The 21260-nt window shown below is 46.2% G+C and overlaps 1 protein-coding gene across 4 annotated transcripts in view; it reads left to right on the top strand.

Annotated features, from left to right (window-relative positions):
• STAB2 (stabilin 2) overlaps positions 1–21260 on the top strand; it is a 166475-nt gene that overhangs the window by 118205 nt on the left and 27010 nt on the right. For all 4 annotated transcript variants that reach the window (XM_023257375.2, XM_023257376.2, XM_011284182.4 and 1 more), the window contains 12 exons: positions 1422–1495; positions 3501–3572; positions 6908–7027; positions 7941–7988; positions 9152–9235; positions 10518–10664; positions 11455–11595; positions 12596–12655; positions 14854–15030; positions 16374–16463; positions 18460–18606; positions 20221–20277. In XM_023257375.2, coding sequence (XP_023113143.2) covers positions 1422–1495; positions 3501–3572; positions 6908–7027; positions 7941–7988; positions 9152–9235; positions 10518–10664; positions 11455–11595; positions 12596–12655; positions 14854–15030; positions 16374–16463; positions 18460–18606; positions 20221–20277 — 1217 coding nt within the window. The remainder of the gene's footprint in view (positions 1–1421; positions 1496–3500; positions 3573–6907; positions 7028–7940; positions 7989–9151; positions 9236–10517; positions 10665–11454; positions 11596–12595; positions 12656–14853; positions 15031–16373; positions 16464–18459; positions 18607–20220; positions 20278–21260) is intronic.

Consider the following 21260-nt stretch of genomic DNA (forward strand, 5'->3'; position numbering starts at 1 on the left):
ACATTTTAGTTGTAACAAAATACATTCACACCAAAGTATTGCAAGAATAGTATAAAAGAAGACCCACTCGCTCTTTACCTGGATTCACTATTGCAAACATCTTGCTTCACTTGCATTATCATTTGTTCTCTTTATATATGTACCTCTTTTTCCTAAACCATTCGAGAGTAGACTTTTTTCATATTCCCGTTATCCTTAAATACTTGGGCATATCTGAGAATGAGGATAAGTTCTTACATAGCCACTGCAGTTACCAACTTCAGTCAATTTACTATTGTTTTAAATGTTTATTTATTTTGAGAGAGAGAGAGAGAGAGAAAGCGGGGGAAGGGATAGAGAATTCTAAGAAGGCTCCGTGCTCAGTACAGAGCCTGAGGCAGGGCTTGATCTCACAGCCGTGAACTCATGACCTGAGCTGAAATCAAGAGCCAGACATTTAACTGAGCCACCCAGGTGCCCCAAATTTACCATTAACATACTACTTTGTCTAATTACCATTTGTATTCTAATTTTGTCCCCTGACCCAATAACATACTGTTCTGGCTTTTTTCCTCAAGTGCAGGAAGTAGTTTAGGGGTGGGCATCATATTGAGCTGTTATGTGTTAGTCTCCTCAAATCAGGGATGGCTCCCCAACCTTGCTTTGTCATTTATGACATTGACATTTTGGAAGAATATAGGCCACCACCCCAACTTTTTTTCATAGCATGTCCTTCCTTTGGGGTTTGTCTGATGTTTTTTCCATGATTATATTGAGACTGTGCATTCTAGACTCGATATCACAGGAGTGATATCGCATCCTTCTCAGGCTATCACACAGGAGGCTCATGATTTCCAGCTGCCTCTCTTTTGTGACGTTAATTTTGACCACGCAGTCAAGGTGTTGTCTGATTTCTCCACTGTACAGTTCCTTTCTCCCCCATTGCTACTAATAAGCCACCAATAGGGAGATGCTTTAACACCAAGCAAATATCCTGGTCCTCATCAAAATGTCCTTCTAAATTTAGAATCTGTCCCTGAACCAATTTTATGATGAGAGTTACAAGCGACTGTTTCATTCCTAACTCTCTTCCTTCCTAGCATGTTGGATTGGATCCAAGATTCTGTTGTTTCAAGTCCCTGGCTGCAAATGCTCATATTCACTCAATAGCGGGACAGAAGCAAGCCCACAGATGAGGCCCCTGCTGGCACAGCCCCAGCCCACAGGAGCTGATTCTGAGAAACCGTATCTGGTACCTTCCCTGCTGGCTTACTTCTGCCACAGAGCTGTCACAAAACTGAATCACACTTTAACACCTGCTGACACACTTTGACACACTGACACCTTGTCCAGTTCTAGCCATCCCGCCTGGTTCCTCAAGATGTCTTGATTGGAAAAGGAGGCTGGATTTTCATGCCAGGTTCTGGCTTTTTGTTTTAAAGAGATCAACCCATGTTTGGAGAACAACGGTGGCTGTCACAAGAACGCAGAGTGCACACAGACGGGACCCAACCAGGTGAGCTCAGCCCCGCCCCCATACAGGGTCCTAAGTTTTCCTAGGAGCAAATTCCTGGATCTTCAGGAATTCACACCCGAGGGAAAGGGGTTGAGAACAGACCTATGGGCACCAGCAGCATAAAACCAATATTTTAGGGGGGAATTCTGAAAGAATCCCTAAAGAGGCCATTCTTTGGGAATAAGAAATGGTGGCTGTGAGGGGACCAGGGGGTTCTTGGGAGAAGGGGCTTCCTGAGTGGGGAGGGGTAGACCTCTGCAAACACCACATGGTTCCAGACTCGCCTAGAAAGTTTCCAACGATGCTCTCCTTTCAGCTTTCTGATGCCTAGAAAGCTGAGGCATCATCTTCTTTGGCTTGAGGCCTTGAAATGCATGTGCCACAGCGTAAGATAGCACTTTCAGGGGCACCTGGGTGGCTCAGCTCGTGAAGTGTCTGACTCTTGGTTTCAGCTCAGGTCACAATCTTGTGGTTTCATGAGTTCAAGCCCCACGTCGGGCCCTGCACAGGCAGCACAGAGCCTGCTTGGGATTCTCTCTCTCTCTCCCTCTCTCTCTGCTCCTCCCCATCTTGCGCTGCCTCTGTCTCTCTTGAAACAAATAAATATGCTTAAAATAATTAATTTTTTAAAAAGATAATGTTTTTAGGCCCTCTGCTAATCACATACTCCCTAACACAGTGAGTTTTGCAACCCAAACAAGCACAATAGTCAGGAAATTATATACATCAGATACTGGATGATGAAGTGAAGTCCCATGGAATGTTCTATCAACCTTGTTTAGGCTGCAACCTCAGTGCCAGTTCTCCCAATGATTAGAACAAGCAGGTGCCTAAAGAGCCCAAAAATAAGGGGGAAAAAATACCCTTATTTTGAAAGAATTGTGTGTGTGTGTGTGTGTGTGTGTGTGTGTGTGTTTACACATATAGTCTTGGTGAAAACCAGAACAGGCAGTATTTGGCTACCTTAGACACGTTTTGGGGTTCAGCAGAGCTCTTATTTCAAACCACATATGGAGAAAGGAAAACCTAGAAGCATTTTGGTGCTCAGGGTGTCTACAAGTCCTTCTTCAGACCTAGAAGGCAGTGAGAGGGACCCAGGGTTGATCTCTGGGACAGGACCTAAGCCCAGGAGAGGCAGCTGGTGGGTGTCTTGGTAACAGTTTGGGTCAAGGTCAGGACCCAGAAGAAAGGAAGAGGCAGAGGAGTGAAAATCTGCCATTTGGCCCTGACTGACCCTGTCAGTGAGTCCAGGATCTAACAAGCAGACATCAGACCAGAGCCACCTCTGCTGTGTGGCTTGGGTGGATTGGAAAAGAAAAGCCGCCCCTCTGGTGGACGCATTAGGAGCAAGTGCCCTTCCTTCTGGGCGCAGAACTAGGTAACTAGAACGTAGCTGGGTTTCAACCCTGCCTGCTCCTGTGCCCTTGTTCCTGAGCAGAGCACCGGGGAAATGGGGGTGAACTAAACAGTCCCCAGCTTCCCATGGATAGTGTCCCCTCCCTCAAGTTGAAGCCCCCACTGACATCGTTGGCCAAACAGTGGGTCTGACTGATTGTTTTCACATGGGCCACCCATGTGAGGCCAAAGCCCCCCTCCAGCATCTCCCAGCGCTGGTGCCTTGGGGCTGAGCCTGGGTGGAGAGGCACAAGGTCTCCGTGTGAATGGGAGTGGGTCATGGCTTAGCCTCCTTGCACCCGAGCTTTTACCAATCCAAGTGACAGAAGGGGTGAGTGCCAAGAAGGCAAGGGACCAAATAAGGTAAGAATGTATTAAAAAAGAAACGAAGTCTCTTGGCAGCAAAGTCAGGCTCCGTAGGAGATCCCAGTGCTAGAGTGAAATGTGCCGAGTGCGCTGAACGTAGGATGACGATTGCCCTCGTAGGATAGATCTTGCCGATATCACATATAGACCCTTGTGACGCCACCGTGACCACCATAGACCCGGAGCGTGAGAGCCAGCAGAATCTCTCAGTGAAATAACCCGTTTCCCTCCCCTCCCCGGACAGGCAGTGTGTAACTGTTTGCCCAAGTACACTGGCGACGGGAAGGTCTGCACGTTCATCAACACCTGCTTAACCGTGAGTAGGGCTCCGGGGCCGAGGCCCAGAGACGTCCGGCCTGGGGTGTCTCCTACCTGCCTTGCGGGGGACGGCTCATCAAGGAGGCCACATGCAGAGGCCGCTTGTGGGCCCTGGGGCATATTTTCCCCTCAGGTTCCAGTTGTAGCTGGAGAAACTCCATTCTCTGCCTCTGTCCTCACCTCTGTGCTGGTGTCTTCTCTTCTACTGAAAACTACCGCGGACTTAAGGCCCACCTGCCTCATCCAGGATGCTCTCCTCTCAAGGTCCTTAATTACATCCGCAAAGACTCTTTCTCTAAACGAGGTCACATGCACAGATACAAGGGCTTAGGACATGAGCATACTGTTTAGGTACAGAGCAAGCGAACGGCACAGCCAGAACTTGAATCCATGTCTGTCCTACTCAAAGGCTGCACCCTTGACCACTTCAGGGGTTCTTGTTCCTCCCACGAAGCGGTCAGCCCCAGAGGAAGTGCTGTCTATGCATCGTACTTCCCTTATTCACATCGCTGCCCACCCGGAGCCTCCAGCTGTGGGTGTAAGAACAGCCCAGATGCCACATAGTTAAAGCCCTTCCTCTCTGAGCTTCATCCCGATTGTCCCCTTGTGTCGATCTGGCAAATGCCTCAGGAGAACATGTCCTCACATGAAATGATTGCAGAAAACAGGGTGCTGGGGCATGGAGCTGTCACAAGCAGACCCATGCAGCTTTATTTGCACAGCAACTCTTCAGGGACCATTTCCACCTGGTTTTTTCAATGGCCACCTTGTCTTGGCAACTAATGCAATGAACCTACTTGCGCCTGACAGTCAGATACAAGAGTCATTAACTCTTGGCCACTGCACCCAGGACTGCCACCACCCACTAGATCCTTTCAAGAAGAACAAAAGTTTGTTTTCTTGCAAGATGAGTGTTAAGGCATGCTTTTATGCTGATGAGTACAGTCCAACAGAGAGAAGGAAACTGATACTGAAGGAGAGAAGGTGGAATGTTCCAGGAGGAGGGTATAGGAGTCGATGAGGAGAAAGGGCCCCAGAGCCCACAGGTGAGCCCCAGGCAGGAGCAGGGCCAGTGGTAGGTAGGCAGGTAGTTGGTCAGTCAGGCTGTTAGTCAGGTAGATCATTAGCCAATCAGTTCGTTCGTTAGTGAGCCAGTCAGTTAGTGAGTCACTCGTGGGCACATGCTGTGTGGAGCCCTTACTGTGAACTAGCTTAAAAATGCGTCTGATCGCTTTAAATAAATTCTTAGTCCCGTGAGGACAGAGACGGCTCGCATTTCTACATATTCAGTAGGAAACCTCTCACGCAGCTCCCCGGCTCCCAGGCACCATTTTAGGCACTGGGAATTCATCAGTGACCAAGCAGCAAAGTCTCGTCCCGTAAAGAGTCTACACTGAGGGGGAAGAGACGGACACCTCGTGTGTAAATGACTAGTCAGACCGTCAGTTGTTAGTTCATTTGTTAAGTAAGGAAAGTAGGGTTGGTGACCAGGCGCAGGCAGGTGGTGAACGTCAGGGCGGGAAGGTGGGGTGTCTACGTCTCCATGAGGTATGAGGTGAGCCCATCAGCTGAGAGTGAGGGGCAGTGGTTGAGAGTTGGAGGGAGGAGTGAAGGTGTGAACTGTCTTCCCCAGAGAGAGAAAAGTTGCTCTCTGGATGAGCACCGATGTGATAGCTCTGAAGGCGGGTGCGGACATCACACACGTGTGACTTTGTCCCGCAGTCCCCCGCGAGTCAGGGCCGGCCCAGAGGCAGTGGTTTACCAAGCCGTTGTGTCAGCCGCTGTGCCGGGACAAAGCTAGGAGCAGGGGCCAACTGCACCGGGCAGGTGGGTGAGAGAGAAGCAGCTGGAAGGAGGGGAGGCTCCTGTGGGTCAAAGGAGGCTGGAGCTGCAGCATTAGAAGAGAGGAGTTGAGATGATGAAAGCTGGTGGTCAGAGAGAGCAGGATGCTTGAGGGAGAGCCTCGGGAGGGGTCCACTTTAATGTGGAGACGAAGCCAAGGGTGGCCAAGGGGTGGTGGCAGACGCAGGGTGCAGACGGAGGCCACTGACAGAGACGTTCACGCCACCAAGCATGGCCACGGGTGTGGAGGGAAAGCTGGTGATCCAGGCGCCACCGCCAGGACCAAAGAAACGGGCCATCATGGATTCCGTGTGTTCTCGGGGAGCTGGGGTCTGTGAAGGATGAGGCAGTAGAAGTAGTTTGGAAGCTCAGTAGGAAAGACACTACCCCAGCCCCAGGCCACGAAAACAGCTTTGCTTGAGGGGTGCGGGGGAGCAGCGTTTGCAGGAGACAGACACGTCTTCAGTAAGAGGCGGAGAGAGTTTTCTGGAGACTGCTGGGAGTTTGTTAATGGTGGTGAGTTTCAGAAGGCACCAGGAAGGGTTTGTGAGGGCAGGAAGGGGTGGGTGTGGGGTCAGATCAGCAAGGAAGGGAATGTCCGTGAGGTAGGAGGGAACCTAGAGCGTGTAGACTTGTTGACAGAGAGAAGCAGGAAAGTGGCACAAGAGGGGGTTTGTCTTGGTGCTCTGACAGCAGGCCGGGTATCGGGACGGTAAAATCCAGTTGCCTTAAGAGACGGCAACTGGTCTTGAAGAGCTCACTGAGCTGTGTCAGCTTGAGGCAGGAATCTGGGACAGACAGGAAGTCCCTCCTGGGCCCAAATATCATGCTCCACTAAGGCTCTGGGAACAAGCATTAGAGGGAAGGAAGATTTTACAGCCGACCGTTAAGTCTGTTGACCTCCTTCTTTGCTCAACCCCATCGGGGTTCTTTTTCCTAAGCTCACATTCTTTCCCCACTTAGAAACTGCTTAGGTTGCAGACTCCTTCTTGGTGTTCCTACAGATGTTGGCTTTGCATTGAACTTTGCTTTGTTTCTATTTTTAGGTCTCTGTCCCATCTTCCACAGTTTTTAAGCTCTTTGTGGACAAGGACAGTGTGTTCTATCTCTTTTATACCAACTGCCTTCTAGCTGATGACTATTACCTGGCCATTATGAGAGCAGGATTTAAGCCTAAAGCTGGGAACCGTCGGGCAAGATTGGTCCCTTTCCAGTCACCCCCCATGTGCTGAGAAAGTTTCCATTTGGCACCTCTGGGCTTGTCCGTTTACAGCTGGAGATCTGCTCGGTTGGACTCGCCCTCTTGGGATACATGGCTCTTACTATAGGGAGTTAATAGGCAAGTTCAGGAGAAGGGCAATAGTGCAAACCAGTCAGTTAGAAGGTGGGTACAAAAATACATTTCAGTACAGAACTGCTTTGTGAATATCGGCAGACCTGGCAAGCGAACCGGGCTGACTCTTACCCCCCACCCCTTGGAAATTTTATCAGAAAAATGGCGGATGTAGTGAATTTGCCATCTGCAATCACACTGGACAAGGAGAAAGGACATGTAATTGCAAGCCAAACTACATCGGGGATGGGCTCACCTGCCGCGGCAACATCTATCAGGTAACGAAAGGCCTGTTTCCATAGAGCGAACCCTACTTGCCTCGCTGTGCTAGGAATCCAGGTCCCTAAGGACTGCGCAGGAGTTTTGTAACTTGTAAAGCTCTACAAAGATGGGAAATCCTGCTTTTATATAAATTGGCAATGGAAAGAGATTGTATCTACCCATGAGAATCCTCACATCGATGAGTTCTGGAGTCAGAAGCACCTGGGTATGAATTCAACTCTGTCAATCAGTAATGAGACATTAGGCAATTACATTACCTCCCTATGCATCAGCTTTCTAATTTGTAAGAAAAAAAATTCTAATGGTACCAACCCCATTGGGTTGTTAGCCGATGTAATGTACGTAACACGCATAGAGCACACAGTAACTCAAAGGCATTACCTTGATGTGGGTGCCGTTGGAACATATGTGTGTGCGCACACCCACAGACATCTGTACTGGCCATAGCGGATGAGGAGCAATGATACTTGTAGATTTCTACCCCTTTATAAAGTGAACGTTCTGTTATTTGGCTTAAAGAGGGACTAGAGCATTCTGGCTAATCAAATATGCTTGTTAATGGAGGAATTAAATCTTCCATAAACCTATAACTGTTTTTTTTTTAATATTTGAACTTTAAAAAGTGCTTCTAAACCTTAACTGCTTTTGGAAATGGCTAGACCTTTCTTTGATAAATCAGATGGTGACTCCAGCAAGGTTTTGGAACTCACAGCATGTTCCCATAGTCGTTCTGAACATCAGTGGGAAGCCTGTAGGTGGGGCTTGAAAAAGAAGACCCGTGAGGGCAGATTTCCAGCTGAAAGTGTGGTAAAGACTCTCAAACTTACAGAAATTGTCCTGCGACAACCTTGAATTGATCTTGCGTGTAACCCAAGACATGAAGTGACCCTCCTCTATCTTTGTTTCCAGGAGCTTCCCAAGAACCCAAAAACATCCCAATACTTCTTCCAGCTGCTGGTAAGAACATGTGTGTCTGTCTGTAGCTGTAGGAGTTGGGTCTCCAGCCAGCTACAGAGAAACTGTAGCCTCTGGAGTCAGTGAAGGGAGAAGAAAGTCTGGGAACGTGGGTTTCTGGCCCATTCTACATAGAAGAATGCACTGCATGCAAAAACTGCCATCACACCAGAGGAAAGAAGCATTCCTGGGGCAATTGGTTAACTCCGGGTGAAAATATTAAGTTAGGTCTTTATGCACATCATACATTGGGATAAGTTCCAGATATATTGAAAAATAAAAGATAAAAATATAAACGAATAAGGGGCACCCGGGTAGCTCAGTCAGTTAGGTGTCCGACTCTTGATTTCAGCTCAGGTCATGATCTCGCGATCCATGGGTTCAAGCCCCGCGTCGGATTCCGCACTGACAGTGCAGAGCCTGCTTGGGATTCTCTCTCCCACTCTCTCTGCCCCTCCCCCACTCTCTCAAAAACAAATAAACTTTAAAAATATATATCTAAATGAATACAATCATAAAACCTAGCAGAAAATATAACTAACCAGAGGCTCTTAACATTGACAACAAGGCAATTAGCATAGCTAAACCAATCATCTTATAATCAATTATCCCAATTATGTAAAATATTTGCATGTAGAAGAGACATTGGAAAAAAATACCTAAAAAATAATAGGTTGCATCTAGGCAGTGGGGCTATGGGTAGTTATTTCCTTCTTCATGCTATATTTTCAAATCTTTAATACAATAAGCCTATTTTTTTTTTTTTTCCGAGAGAGAGAGAGAGAGTGAGCGCAAGTTGGGGAGAGGGGCAGCGGAGGAGAGAGAGAGAGAAAATCTCAAGCAGGCTCCGCACTCTGTGCAGAGCCCAACCTGGGGTTCGATCCCACAACCCCGGGACCATGACCTGAGCCAAAATCAAGAATTGGAGGCTCCACTGACTGAGCCACCCAGAAACCCCAACATATGTTATTTTTATAACCAGATAAAAATAAACATTATTTCAATGACAAAGACTAAGAATGAATTTGAATCTGAGACTAAATAACACACAGATCTCCAGATTCAGTTTTCACTCCCCTCTGTCACCACTGACTTTCTGTATTTGTTTGAAACTGTACGTATGTTAATTAGGTACCTGCCATGTGGCCCCACCTTCCTTCCCACAGGAACATTCTGTGCGAGATCTGAGCGGTCCGGGCCCTTTCACTGTCTTTGCACCTTTATCTGCAGCTTTTGATGAGGAACCTCGGGTAAGCATGAAGCTCTAGGCAAGCCGAAGAGGTGTGGAACGGGAACCCAGTCTTTGGGTGTCACCCTGGAACCAATGCTGGAGACATTTCTGGGCAGGAGATTTAGGATTAGCTAGAGCAGATCAGCAATGAAAGGGGCTGCCTGTCAGCTTAGGGACCTCCTATCAAAAGAAAGCATTTAAGTGGATTTAGGGTAACCAATGGCCAGAGGCCCTCTGAAAAACATTCCTGAATCAGGTAGGAAGCTAGAAAAGATCAACAATTCTTAAATGATCCAAACCTTCCATAGACATAAATAAATAAACAAATAAACAAACAAACAAACAAACATTAAAAAAAGAAAAAGAAAAAAGAAAACGAGAAGAACAAGAATGCTGGGTATAAGCTTTTAAATAAGTCTTTTTTTCTTGCAGACCTTATCAGAGCCGTTACTATTCTAACATTCACTGGGACTCCTCATGCAGGATTACCCATTAACATATAATACTGTGGCAAACATTTATGGAGTGTGCCAGACACTGTTTCTAGTATCTGACCTAGATTCATTCATTTAGTGTTCATGACAACCCTGTCATGGAGTGCTATCATCCCCATTTTTGCAGTCAAGGACATTGACGGAAGTAAATTTCCCAAGGCCACACGACTAGCAAGTGGCGGAGTAAGGATGGAAACATGACTCCAAACCGTGCATTCTTCTCTCCACACAAAAACAGGCACAAAAATACTTCTGGAAAGTTTTTGACATTTGATTGTTTTTCTCTAAAAAAGCATCAAAAGAGATACCATGAAGCAATTGAAGCAATGAGAACCTTGTGGGCTTCTTATCACACTGACTTAATGGTTAATATTGTTTGTGCTTTGATTTACAATGGAAAAGCATTGTGGTCTTTTCCACACTAAAGGAAATCTGGCCCAGGTACCTCTCCAAGAGGCACAGGTGCGGTGCAGCTTTGCCCAGCATTTTTCACAAGAAAAGTCTTTTTGCAAGTAGCATCTCACAGGACTTGGGGTCCTTGCTGCATGCATTGAGAGATGCTGGACCAGAGGAACTCCAAGCTCCCTTCCACTCATTCTAAGAGTCCATATCGGAAGCAGGGAAGAAGGGAGGGCCACTTTCTCCCTCTTGCCTGAACAGCCTGTACCCTGTAAACCTGACCACGAGCCACCCCTGACTGCCTCCTTCCCAGTGCAAGTTGGGGGAGAGTCCCTGGGGAGAGCATGGAGGAGGGGAGGGCATGGAAGGGGCCAGCAAAGGCTGGAACCCTCCCATCTTCTGTTACAGATTAAAGACTGGGACAAACAGGGCCTCATGCCCCAGGTTCTTCGTTATCATGTGATCGCCTGCCACCAACTGCTTCTAGAAAACCTGAAATTGACCCCAAATGCTACCTCTCTCCAAGGGGAGTCAATCGTCATCTCCGTCTCTCAGGTAAGAGAGGCCACCTCGGGAAGAGGACCATCTTTCTTAGGCCCTCTCTCTTCTCTTCTTTAGACTAATACCAGTAATAATAGTAATAACAACAACTAAGACATGTTGAGTGATTGCTATATGCCATGTAGTATTCTACGTATTTGATGTGTGCTAACTTTTTTAATCCTCCAAAGAAGCCCATGATGTAGATACTATTCTTTCCCCAATTTATGAAGTAGGAAGCGGAGCTCAGAGAAGTTAAATGACTTGTCCAAGGTCACACAGCATGTAAATATTAGAGCTGGAATTGAAACTCGTAAGCAAAGCAGCTCAAGCGGTCATCAGAACGGCTTTGGGTTAGAAGCTGGAGGGGGTGAACACTTTTGACCGAAGCCACCTGACCATGCTGGCCCCCTCGCCCCCTGCAACAGAGAAACTAGTGGTAACTGTAGAATCCATTGCAAAGGGAAGTAAGTTGTGGTGGAGGCAGAAGGTGGTGCAGACAACGCAAGTGATGTACTTGTTACTTCATATTTGAGAATCACAGCGAAATGACCACTGTGGTTGGTTCTTTGCTATTAACTCCTCCAGGTGGAAATTACAGTCTTGTCTCAGTTTTCCTTTTATAGTCATAACAAAGAAACGTGCTCAAGGAACTTAGATCTTCAGATTTTGCCCACAGCCCTACTTAAATGTTCACTTTCGTGATGACTTAGCATGTTGGTAAAGCATTCTGGAAGAAATGACTTTGTCCATTTCTCTTTGTGCTCATTTTTTTTTCTCTCTCTCTCTTCTTGGTTAATTTCAGGACACGGTGTATATAAATAATAAGGCTAAGATCATATCCAGTGATCTCATCAATACCAATGGCATCATCCACATCATAGACAAATTGCTGTCTCCCCAAAACTTGCTTGTCACCCCCAAAGATGCCTCTGGAAGGATCCTGGTGGGTTCATTATCATACTCTCAGCCCAGAGTGACTCATAATACTCAAAATGTGTTTTCACAATTCTGATTTTGAGGCATCTTAATTTTGCTGCTTCCGTCTCAAGCTACTATTAAAAGCCTAGTGAATATTATTCTAGTAAGAAGTAAATAGGTAAAAGCCTAATTTAAAGAGATAAATGGATTTTATAAGTTTTTCTTTAGTTTCCACATGGACAGATGGTCTTGCATAGATTTGGAAGATGGAGAAATTACATAGATGGATGAGATAGATGGATGATAGGTAGATAGATAGATAAATGATAGATAAGTAGATAGATGATAGATATCGCTCAAAGCAAACCTGGAGTAAAACTCATTTTCAATTGAAAGAAAAGACAAATTTGAATTTGATTGTTATTTATTAGCATCGGCCGGGGTTTTTCATTGCAGACCACAGAACCCACTATACCTAACTTAAACAAAAAGGAGATTCTTAAGATACTAAGTTTAACAGCAAATCTCTTGGAAAGCCAGAGAGTCTAATTCAGAAACTACATAGCTCGGAACAAAGGGGCCCAGGGATACCTGCCAGGGGAAGGCACGTGACTTTCCTGCGGGACTGCTCTGACCTGTCTCCAGCCTCACCCCCTACAACCTCCAAGTCCCAACACCAGATGCCTCCACCATTGTGCTGGTCAGAATCTCCTGCTAGCGGTCACCTCCGCCTCTTGTTGTTTCCTTCCACCGATAATCCTTGTAAAAACTCTTCTGTTTGGTGGATCCTATGTCACACACGGGGCTGGAGCTGCAAGGCAGTCTGGGAAAATGTCACGCATGGTCCCCCATCCGCTGGACTGCGGAAAGGCGTGGGTATGCCAGAGCCGGAGTGGGTGCTGACGGGCCAATCTGCAGTAACTCTCACGTTATCTTACCCTGATTTCATTCAGCTGAACTTTTGTTAACGTGCTTGGTGAACTGTATGGAGAAAGGTATTATTCCTATTCTTATTGTCTTTGCAGCAAAATCTTACAACAGTGGCAATAAACCACGGCTACACCAAATTTCACAACCTACTACAGGTAAAAACCCAGGGGATTACCTGCCTAAGGAGGTTTCTTTTTTGAAGGGTTTTGTTTGTTTGGATTTTTGGGGGGAGGGGGTTGTTTCGTTTTGTCATTAGTGTTTTGTTTTATTCGGGGAGCAAGCCAGCCATTGTGGGAATCTGTGTAGGAAAGTCCCGACTTCCAATAGAACAAAGTCATTCGCTGTCACTCCATTCCCAAAACAGCATTCGGTTTATTCAGCTATATAATGTACACTGGCCAAATTAGAAACTGATGTACCTGTGGCTGAAGCAAGGGAAAGGACTCAAGCATCACCTCTTGCGCTAGGGGCTTCACATCTGGAATTCTCACCTCCGTAATAGGGGCAGGCAAGCCGACATGCAAATCTGGGAAATCTATGCCCCAAGGCATAGGTAGACATTGCATTTAAAACTACAGTGAAACCTTGGTTTGCGAGCACAATTCGTTCCAGAAACATGCTTGTAATCCAAAGCACTTGTATGTCAAAGCGAATTTCCCCATAAGAAATCGTGGAATCGTGGAAAAACATTCATCTAGAAATGATTACAATACTGTAATATGTAAAATAAAGAAAATACAAAATATAAAGACAAAGAAATAAATTAACCTGCACTGACCTTTGAAAACCTCTGTGGCTGGTGAGGGAGACCTGGGAGAGGAGGGTTATTGTGCAGGACGACTTTCACCATCACTATCGATGTCACTACTATTGGCTCGATGGAATCTTTTTCCGCATGGGGGCCGTTGTATATGCTCGCATGGATGTTGACTACAGTCCAGGGTTAACAAACTCTTGCCGTGCACTGTATTTAATGGAACTGGCAATAAGGCAGCAGAGGAAAGGGTCTCTCTCTGTCTGCAGGCAGCCTGAGCTAGGAGGAAGCAAAGCATTCCTAAGCTTACTCCTGGATGGAAAAGCAAAGGCCTGTCTTTGGTGCTTTGAAGTGACAAAAAATATACTACTGCCAGTTGTGGGCACCTTCCAGTGTTCCGGAAAATCACTGATTTCTGCCAAACACCATGGCCTGAGACCAAGCATCTGACCACGGGAGACGATCACTCACAATCCCACAGCAAGAGAGAGAGAGAGAGAGAGAGAGAGAGAACCATTGGCTCAGCTGTGATCATGTGATGTTTGGAGTCATGTATGAGTGATGCAAGACATCACTCATTTATCAAGTAAAAATTTGTTAGAAATTTTAGGTGTTTTCTGTGGAACACTCGTAGAACAGGTTTTTTGCAATCCAAGGTTTTACTGTTTATCTTTCTGACTTCACTTTTCCCACAAATTGAGTAGAGAAACTTCTTGTCCAAAGATTTCAGAGGAGAATCAGGGAGGGACAGGGGTCTTCCAAGGTCCCCTCTCCTCCTCAGACCCTGAGAAGCCCCAGGAGGACTCTTAGAACCCAGAACCCCACCCCACCCCCACCCCTACCCCTTTTAGCATTGCCTACAAACTTCTGCATTGACCAGCGATTTCCAAAATAGCCCGGGGCTCACCCTTGGAGTTTTTCAGAAATGGAGATGTCAAGGTGTTCAAAATGAGACTCTCCAGGGATGTCAAAGGCAAGGCCCCAAAACCTCATAGTCACCCTCACACCTGGGTGACTTTTAGAGAAAGTTATAGGCTTTTAGAGAAAGTTAGCAAACCTCTCTGGGGGGCTCAGTAGGAAGGAATAATAAAACCTACTTCATAGGGTTATTGGAAAAATTACAAGGAAGAATATATATAATGCACCTGGGTTACAGAAGGTTCTCAAAAAGATTCCCCTCCCTTTGTCTAGCAATTTCTCTTCTGAGTCCATGTGATCTAGAAATCTCATACAGGAATATCTCAATATTGTGTCAGTTTCACTTTTTTAAATGAAATATGGGGAAATGCTAAGTGGACCTTCCAGAAATTAAAATATTTGGGCAGCAGTAGCAAAAATCAAAAAAAGATATTTGTTACACGTTATTTTTCTATTCACAAAAGCCCAGAATTGACTTTCTGTTTTGCTCCCTAAGAAAATGAGGGTCAGAATGGTTGGGGCGCCAGGCTGTCACCCTTGAACCAGCTGGAGTCCCAGGGAGCCCCGGGGCGGGCACGACGGGCCCCCCCCCCCAGCCCCCGGCTCGCTTCCGTCCTCAGAAGGATCCTGTGCCTTGTGGCTGGGCTTTGCCGTGCATGCGCCCGACTCCCTGTGTTTCAGGACGTGGGCTTGCTGAGCATCATCACTGACCCCATCCACACTCCAGTCACTCTCTTCTGGCCCAGCGACCAAGCCCTGCAAGCCCTACCCCCTGAACAGCAGGATTTCCTGTTCAACCAAGACAACAAGGACAAGCTGAAGGAGTATCTGAAGTTCCACGTGATCCGAGATGCCAAGGTACTCTGTTAACATACAGACGTGAGTGCAGGGGTGCCCAAGGGGGATCAAAGCCAGGAATGGTCAATGTGTCTCCACCTCCGAGGTGCGAAGGACACCTGGGCATGCCCCCCCACCCCCTGGTGTCCTCCTCCGACTGGTCCCATGGTTAATGGACCCCCGCAGTGCGCCAGGACTGTTCTGTTTCTCCGACCTCCCATGATTTCCTTTCCAACTTGAATCAATACCCAGGAGCATCGTTTCCTCTCTCGTGCTGCAAGTCAACTCTCCTCGGCCCCACTTCACGTGCAAAAAGGCTGTTGGTAACAGTTCCCAAGTTCCCAACTCATTCTCCCCCAGTTCCACAGTGTCTAGGCAAAGGGCGGATTCCCCCAGACGCGATCACTCCTGAACGGATCTGCCGTGACCGGGGAAGCAAGATCTTGTAGCCGCATGGTAGCTTCTGCTGAAACCCTGTCACTCTGAGTCCTCAACCAGGACCCATGTCTCTCTCCAGGACTGAGTCTGCCTAATCCAAGAATGCCAAGCACCCTAACTTTGGTTCATTCATAGGGCCCGTATTAGCGTCTTAGGGCTGCATAGCAAATAACCACAAACTGGGTGGCTTGGAACAACAGAAATGTATCCCTCAGACTTCTGGAGGCTGGAAGTCTGAAATCAAGGTGCTGACAAGGTTGTTCCTTCTGGAGGTTCTGAGGGAGAATCTGTTCCATGTTTCTCTCCTAGTTTCCGGTGATTGCCGGAAATCCTTGCCATTCCTTGGCTTGTAGATGATGCACCTCTCTAAGCTCTGCCCCTCTGGTCACATGGCTGTCCTCTCCCTGTGTGTTTGTGTCCACATACAATTCTCCTTTTCCCTTTTCTTCTTATGAGGACACCAGTCATACTGGATTAAGGGCCCACTCTACTCCAGTGTGGCCTCATCTTAACTAATTATACGTGCAATGACCTTATTTCCAAGTAAAGTCACATTCTGAGGTAATGGGGGTCAGTGTATCTTCAACTAAACTTTTGAGGGGTCACAGCTCAACCCCTAACAGCACCCTATGCCATTTCCCTGACCTGCCACTGGCTTCATACACCAACACAGCATCTGCTCTGGACTCCCAAGCATGGAAGGGGCGTGGAAGGGGGATTGAAGCTAGCCCAGCGGGGGGACACTTTCCCTACAGACAGAATTTCCAACTTCTAGACAGCCCATGATTATGCTTCCTTTTGATTCTATCGGCAGTCATTTTAAAGCTGGAAAAACCTGTGGCCGGATTTGGTTGGTTGGCAAAGCTCCTCTGGGTGCTCCTTCAGCCCAAATTTGGGGTATTAATGTGGTACCGTCGCTCTTACAGATTTTAGCAGTGGATCTCCCCAGATCTGCTGCCTGGACGACCCTGCAAGGCTCTGAGCTGGGCGTGAAGTGCGGCACTGGCCGTGACGTTGTGAGTATTAACAGCTTTCCCCAACCACTACCTCTTCAAGAAAATATTCGGTTTTTTCCTCCCATTGACAGCAAGCCCTTTTCTCTGGCTCCCTTCGGGGGTCTTACCCTGAGAGTAAGTATTTAGCTGTGAAAAACCTGATAAATCCTGGCCAGCATAAGCCCTGGTAGCAGGTGTTAGGGGCCCCCCCTTACACTTGCAGAGAGTGGCTTTGGGTTGGTTTGTTTTTGTTTTGTTTGGACAAGGATAGTATACTGTTATTCCTTTCTCTTCCTTCCCAGCCCCACTGTGGCCTCACCTCTAGCCCCTTGCTGGCAGGGGGAGCCAGCTCTGGGTTCCATCTACCTAGATCAGCCAACAGAGAGAAAGTTTGCAGTTTTCACCTTCCCTGGCTAGTTTCTGAGCAATATTGCCTCCCTGTAATTCCACATAATGAATGGGTGTGATAGGATAATATTAGCTACATCCTATATCCTGCATATAATGGGGAATCCAACATGACAGTGACTTAAATACATAAGGACTTGTGTCTTTTTTAAGAGAAATCTGGAGGCAGCCAATCCAGAGCTAATATGATGGCTCATTGGCGGAGCTCCTTCTGTTTTTCTGCTCTGCAGCGCATTTCCAACCTCAGTGTCACCTCAAGGTTCATCGTGGCTGCTGGAGCTCTAACCATCATGTCCACTCTCCAGGCAGCACAAAGGAGGAAGGACAAAAGGGATGCAGCCCCCAGCTGAGTTGCTTCCCTTCAAGGAGCCTTGTTAGAAGGGCCATACAACATTCTGTTTATATCTGATGACCAACCTATCAAAGAAGTATAATAAGAATATCCAGTGCTCATTCTGGGTGCTAATATAGCTTTCAGTGCATTTTGCAATGTATCATTTAGTGTGATCTTTGTAACAACCCCGTGCAATGAAATCATTAATCCTATTGACCTGGTGAAAACAAACCTCAGAGTAGTTCGGTAACTTGTTAACAGTCACACAGCTGTTGTGGAAGTGGGGGGATTTGATCACAGTTTTCCACTCTTCTTTCCACTGAATCACGCTGTGTCCATCCCATCAGTAGATGCTGAGATTTATCTCTCTCTCTCTCTTCTTTTTTTTTTTTTTTTTTTTTTTTTTTGCCAAAGAACTACCTAAAAGCATTTTTCTTCCTTAGGGGGATGGGGAAGCTATATTCAACAATTTCCTAGCTGGGTGAACTTAAGGAAGAAAGCCCTGGAATTGTTGCAAGCAAAGCCCAATAATGTATCTAAAACACTATTTAGACAATGCCCAGTACATGGAAAAAGAAGTTATTGGCATCATTATAGAGCTAAAGCCATTGCTTGTATCTTCTGAAAAAAAGGTTGTGCCCGCACTTTGCTGGCAGCTAGCACTAAGTAAAAACAAACTGCACTATTGCGCATAAAGTGGCCACGTTACCTAAGTTTATCCTGAACCACAGGCAGGTCATGCCTGCTCTACCCCAACACCCTGGCTGCCCCTGTTTCTACTTTGGTGGAGGCAGTGTTACAGAGTAGCCAAGAGTGTAGGCTCCGAGGCTGACTGCTTAGGTAGGAACGCCCACACCACCACTTGCTGGCTATCTGACCTTGGGCAGGTTATTGAACCTCTAGCTGCCCCGCTTTTCTCATCTGTAAACAGGGATACTCTAGGGCTGCTGTGAGGATTAAAAGAATTTGCACAGGTAAAGCACACAGAATATTACTTGGCACATAATACATGCTGAGTGTTTGACACATATATGCATATATACCATATATATATATATATATATATATATATATATATTTATATATATATATTTATATATAGCATACACACACACACACACACACACACACACACACACACACACATATATATATACATATTTAGTTCTTTCTGAGCCTTGAAAGTGCTGACCACTTGATATAACCTAGGTAGAAGAGAAGTCTGAGAAAGATTGTTGACTGTTCTCTCTTTCTCCCTCTCTCCCTCCCTCGCAGGGCGAGCTCTTCCTGAATGACCAAGCATGCAGAATTGTACAACGGGAACTCTTGTTTGACCTGGGTGTGGCCTACGGCATTGACTGTCTACTGATTGATCCCACCCTGGGGGGCCACTGTGACACTTTTGCCGCATACAATTTTTCGGTCAGTGCCAAAATCAGTGCTATGGTAGGAGACACTTGGGGTTCAGCCCTCATGATCTATCATGGACTCTGCCATGAAACCACGCAGGGTTGGTCCTCAAGGCAGCCCAGGGCCCATGAGATCTGAGGGCCAAATGATGGTGCTCTTGTCAGAATCAATAGGCATCTACATGGCTCTATCCAGGCCTTGCACATTCCCATTTATTCACCAACCTACCCATCCATCCATTCCCTTGTCATTAAGGAAATAGTTGTGGGGTACCAACGGGGTGCCAGTTATTCTGCAACAAGCTATTCATTGTCAAACCCACCTATCCAGTCATTCACGTATTCATTCAACAAACTTTTTTTTTTTTTTTTGCGATTCTGCCAGATGAGACCATATAAAATTGCCCTATTTATAGGGTCTGACTACAAAAACTGGCAACTTCATCTGGTTCAACCTAGTATTATATTATTCAACCTAGGTTGAACCATATGAAGTTGCCATTTTTGTGCCAACCTCCATTTATTTTATTCATTCATTCTTTTAACAGTGGTGATTCAATCTCTATCCCGGGCCCTGGTTGTAGGAGGCATTTTAAGATTTTATACTCATTCATCCATCATGTATCATTTATGGAGTACTACATCTGAGCCAGCCATTTGGCTCAATGCTGATGTTACTCCTAAAATAATCCAATAACAGGAGTTGCTAGTCACAACTCTATGATGTAGATTTGGGAACTGAGTCTCAAAGAGGTGAAGCGTCCTATGTGGCAAAGTCTGTGACCAGTTGGCTTTGGTACTTGGCCACTTGTAGGGATTCAATAAATATCCCAAATTATTCAGACACCAGTCCGATACCAAAGTAGGCGATGAAAACCCAGCTGCCCTTTCTGCTGTAGGGGTTGTGGCCTTCCTAATTTCCCAAAGTATATTCGCACACATTTTTGCAGTTAATATTTTCCGTCCCCAATCCCCTGAAGATCAAACAGAAAGAATCATTCTATTTTGTAGATCAGAAACCTAAGGATCGAAATGCGTGACTGGCCGAAAGTATCACACCTAGTTTATAACGAAAGTGGTATTTGTGTGCATGCTTCCAGGGCCAGTCTACCAGATGCCTGTATGGCAGTGCTCTGGGCCAGCTCTGTCTAGCAGGGAACTTTTCACCTCAAAGAAATAAACCAAGGAGCCGAGGGCCAAGACAGACCTTCAGAATTCTCCATGGCAAACTGGCAGTGTGTTTGCTTTTGCATTCTTTTTTTTTTTTTTTTTTAATTTTTTTTTTCAACGTTTATTTATTTTTGGGACAGCGAGAGACAGAGCATGAACGGGGGAGGGGCAGAGAGAGAGGGAGACACAGAATCGGAAACAGGCTCCAGGCTCTGAGCCATCAGCCCAGAGCCTGACGCGGGGCTCGAACTCACGGACCGCGAGATCGTGACCTGGCTGAAGTCGGACGCTTAACCGACTGCGCCACCCAGGCGCCCCTGCTTTTGCATTCTTGACCACAGCCAGAATCTTAATCAAGATTAAGTTCTTCATCGACCCGTCAAAATATTAACCAGGGGCATATCCTTGTGTTTACCAATATTCTTGATGTTTAAGCGTTTCTTTTCTTGCATACTAGGGAGATTGTTGGAGTTGTGACAATACCCCCAGCTGCCCGAGGTGGAGTAAATCAAAGGTAATTACAAATGCAGTGACAACGTTTGGAGAGCAGTATGTTTGTTCCATGATTAGACCCCAATCTTCTGGGAGGCATGAGTAAGTGTACGTGTGTGTGCATCTCTGGGTATGTTGTATAACTGTAATTTACAACATTCTTTTCACAACCAGGCATTCTTAGCCTAGCTGAGATGAACATTCTTAGCCCAGGCAACTTTTCAACCCAGTACCTACCTTCTAGGAACTGTCTAGAAAAATCATGGGATTGTAGACTTAGAAGGGACTTTCCAAGATAATGATAGTTATAAAAATAATAGTTGCATTTTGAGTGCTATTCCTGTCCCTGGCTCTGTGTTGTTCCCTTTATTTATCCATTACCCCTATTCCTCCTTGTAGCATTCATAGGAAGCTATTACTACCTCTACATATGAAAAAAAAAAAAAAAAAAGAATCTCAGAGAGGGTAAGCAATTAGGCCAAGGCCACACAGCTAGTAAGGAGCAAAGCTAGGATAAGGGTCCAGAAAGCAATGCAAGAGTAATGGTTAAGCCAATGAAATTTGGAGTCCATGGCTATGGGATACAATTTCAGTGGGCAATCTTTGGCAAGTTACACAATCTATATGGTTTTGCCTCCATAAAATGTAGCAAATAACAATTCTGTGTGTGGTTATTAGGAAAAGTAAAATTTTTAATGTGGGTACAGAGCCTGGCACATAGTAAGCACTCACTAAATATTGCTTTTTTTTTTTTTTTCACTTATTCCAAAGCCAATTTCTCTCTCCTCTGCTGGTAAAACCCCTAACAAAAACACCCCCGCAAAACAAAATGTAACTCATCCCTTCCCTGCTGATGATTTGGGAGCCTTGCCACAGACCGCACGCATGATGGAAAGCTACCTCTACCCCACTCTCTTTCCAAGAAACCTCAAACTTCTGCAGCTCTAAGGGTCAACAAGTCCTTCCTCTTAAACCTGGGGAGAAATCTTTCTGTGGACTCTAGCT

This window comes from Felis catus, chromosome B4 (genome assembly GCF_018350175.1).
Source record: "Felis catus isolate Fca126 chromosome B4, F.catus_Fca126_mat1.0, whole genome shotgun sequence".
Taxonomy (NCBI): Eukaryota; Metazoa; Chordata; class Mammalia; order Carnivora; family Felidae; genus Felis; species Felis catus.